Source organism: Phragmites australis, chromosome 18 (genome assembly GCF_958298935.1).
Source record: "Phragmites australis chromosome 18, lpPhrAust1.1, whole genome shotgun sequence".
In the NCBI taxonomy this organism is placed as follows: Eukaryota; Viridiplantae; Streptophyta; class Magnoliopsida; order Poales; family Poaceae; genus Phragmites; species Phragmites australis.
The window spans coordinates 1,689,607-1,692,865 of record NC_084938.1 but is presented as its reverse complement, the minus strand read 5'-3'; the positions used below and the strand labels follow the sequence as shown (position 1 = coordinate 1,692,865).

The window sequence follows — 3,259 nt, the reverse complement described above, 5'->3', positions numbered from 1 at the left end:
TCGTCCCAAGTTCATGACATACACAGATTCTGCTTTTCGAGAACCAACAAGTGGCCTTGATCGCAGTAGAATGTAGCTTGCTGTTTCATCCGGGGTGCACGGCATGCTTCTGTTCTGTCCTATCGTTGCACACATACAGTAGTTTCTCTCGTGTGTATTCTATGCCAGAGAAAGGATTGCATCCGTTTACCGAGTTGAAATTTGCAAACAATACGATTCTAAGAACAGCAGGTTCCATTTGCAGGCATGCAGGACCAGTTGATCTGCAACGGTTGCAAGCGTGTTCTTCAGTATCGCAGAGGAGCCGGCGGCGTCGGTTGCCAAGGCTGCAACAATCTCACGGTTCTCACCCGCATCAGGTACAGCATAACAAATATTTCTTTTCCTTGCAAAAAAACTTGTATTATTCAAGCATGTTAGAGATGCAGTTGCTGGCTCAATTCAGTTCAGCTTTTACAGCAAAAGCCATGCTTTCTTGCAGGACCAGAGATGTCTGAGCTCGTCTGCAGCCGCTGCTACACCCTGCTCGTCTACAACCGAGGCGCCCCCAACATTCGCTGCCCTCACTGTAACACGGTGAACTCAACAAGATCAGGTAAATACATTGCCTCCCTGCAAGGAAACGTCATGTTTAGAGTGCCGGCTACAAACTGCAAATTGCTTCTGAAGAAAAACTGCAATTGCATTCACCTGCAAATTTCATCCAACTGACAGAAGATTTCTGCTTGTGACTGTGAAGCAGCAAACCAGATCGGCCACCTGTCATGTGGGCATTGCCGGACGACTCTGGCGTACCCACCGGGAGCCTCAACCGTCGGATGCCCGACATGTCGCTGTGTTAATCCTGTCAGGGTATGTACTAGAAATCTAAGACCCTTGCTCATTGCTGAACTGAATCTGTTATCTCATCGCTGTTGCATGCCATCAGCAATGACTCATGTTTCATTGACAACCTTTCTGCAGAACACCACCACCGGTGGCTCTGCACGGCCTGCACCTTCGGTATGTGCTGCTTGCTTTTACCAAGTCTCAGTAGTCACTACAATTTTGCACATATAAGACAAGATTTAGAAGGCAGTGTTTGTGTCCAAAATTTCATGGGACCATTGAGCAATCGATTATCGCAAAGCAACCACTATTTTGTTGCATCAACTAGTGAGGTTGTCCTTCCTAAAAGATCAGAACTTTGGTGGGTTCAGGTTGCTCCAGTATTAGGCAAGTACCAATGATTAGCACTCGAAATCCTCTGGACAATCCCTAATCAAGATGAAATTGCTGGTCCAGTGGGATCACCCAAACAGTGTGAATATTGACTGATGGCAAATGTTCGAACGGTGATGTCACCGGCTTTATTCGCTGAACTTCCATGTTCCTACTTGCAGGATGCACGGCCCCAGACAGTTCTTGTGGAGAATCCTAAGACACTGGATGAAAAGGGCAAACTGGTGAGTTTAACAATCTGACCAGAATTTTTCTTTTTGTCAAGTCCAAGTGAACTATGAACTATCAATCTGATTTGACTGTTGTGTTTGATATGATCCAGGTGAGCAGCGTCGTCGTTGGTGTCACCTCATGGAAAAGATGACCAAGAACTTCTGGGCATTATCCCAAGGGTCTATGGATTACACCCTTGGCGAATATGTATTAGTACCAAACTAATATACTAACCAAGAACTTCTGGGCATTATCCCAACGGTGACGGTTGGACAAAAAGGGGTGAAAATATCTGAAATGTAAATGTGCGCTAGCCTTTGTGCTTTGAGCCACAAGGAATGGAAAGGAGCAAGGAATTGTGTCCTGGAATTTTTTATTCGTCCTACTTAGCTTTGACACGTCCAGTCGACATTTCGCTTTGCGAATTCCGATTCTTCAGTTGAAAACATGAGACAGCTACTTTGCGGAAGAAAGAGAGCCATAGCCACAGAGAATTCTTTCACTGTCCAGAAAGAGATACTCCATGTCTCTATTTCAATCAATCATCATGATAAGATTAGACCAGCTGAAGATTCTGCAGTCTAAATTCTACTAGAGGATGAAGGAATTGCATCGGTCGTTGTCACAGTGCTGAGTTGAATGTCTTTATTCAGAAATAAAAACTGAAAATTATCTATGTTCCCGCAGCATGAGGTTTCAAGTTTTCTAACGAGAAGTCGCCCTAGCTTTCGAGTTCTTTTTTTTTTTTGCGTCATTCTAATTCCCATGTCTTTTAAGTAGATTAAGTTGCGGCGCCAAATTAATTCATTTCTTGCAAACTTTGTGTGTTTTTTCTTGTTCAGAAATTCACCTTTGTTTGTTTCTTGTTCTATATTTTTCGAAAGAGGAGGGCAAAAAGAATCGACGTAATTTTTCTTGTGAGGAAAACCCCAATCTGTGCCTTCCAAGCCCCCTTTTTATGAACTTGTGTGTACGTAAAAGACGGCTCTTTGTGCAGCAAGAACCAATTGCTATGCTGCGCGGGAAAATAATCTCTATAAGACCTTGTCTCGTGTATTTGATGTCCGAATCTAATTTATAGTGTGATAAGTGGTAAAATTACCATAACATTTATAGTAGACCAAAAGGAACCTTCTTCTCCTCAGCCACTTCATTTCAGGTTAAGAAAATGTGTCGACGATATGTGAATCGTCCATCTAACAAACTTATTAAAGAAATAGATGATACTTAAAGTAGACGAATCACAAGAAAACATACAAGAGTTTTTATATGAGTTTGAGCCTATAAGAGGATAATAATCTTACGTCATGTTTGTCTTGTATTCATCTGAGCCTGTTACAAGAGGGTATGTGGCTAGTCTAGATGGATCTAAACCCAATCGACAACTTCCTTGCTCGGTTGCTATTGGTTTTTAATGGATTGATTGAGCTTGTGTTGCTTTGTATTGCTTGTCCTCCACAGGGTCATCTGTTTCCGTATATATATAGGGGCGTTGTACAACATCTAGAGTTCTTCTTCCTATTTTTAGAGATAAAACTTTCCAGTTACAAGATGCCTTGTGTACCTACGGGTAATTTCTTTTCATCTAGGGATACTTTCTGGAGATAGACATATGCCCCGAGAATTATGGGAAATCATAGAGTACCTGGATATAGTAACTATCTATTATTCATCATCAAGTCCCCCCATCAGTACGTGAAATGAGGCTTCGACGGATCAAGTATATATCCAGCAAAGATAAGCTTTTTGTCCGATCATATCATCGAGTAGGACTCGGGTCCCCGATTAGGGTGAAACTTCTAACCGGGTTTTCTGATCTTTTACT

At 42.4% G+C, this 3,259-nt stretch overlaps 1 protein-coding gene across 1 annotated transcript; it reads left to right on the top strand.

The window, feature by feature from the left end:
• Positions 1–262: 262 nt before the first annotated feature.
• On the top strand, positions 263–2,115 carry LOC133898400 (protein LOL4-like). The gene is made up of 6 exons (XM_062339080.1): positions 263–359; positions 482–595; positions 743–852; positions 964–1,002; positions 1,383–1,445; positions 1,544–2,115. The coding sequence occupies exons 2-6, from the start codon at positions 490–492 to the stop codon at positions 1,583–1,585; spliced, it is 360 nt and encodes a 119-aa protein (XP_062195064.1). The 5' UTR covers positions 263–359; positions 482–489; the 3' UTR covers positions 1,586–2,115.
• The last annotated feature ends 1,144 nt before the right edge of the window (positions 2,116–3,259 follow it).

Bases quoted from the DNA above. Each gene is read 5' to 3' on its own strand.
- LOC133898400 (XM_062339080.1), top strand. From the start codon at position 490: ATGTCTGAGCTCGTCTGCAGCCGCTGCTACACCCTGCTCGTCTACAAC. The intron at 596-742 runs GTAAATACATTG...ACTGTGAAGCAG, and splicing joins GGTGAACTCAACAAGATCAG to CAAACCAGATCGGCCACCTG. The intron at 853-963 runs GTATGTACTAGA...ACCTTTCTGCAG, and splicing joins GCTGTGTTAATCCTGTCAGG to AACACCACCACCGGTGGCTC.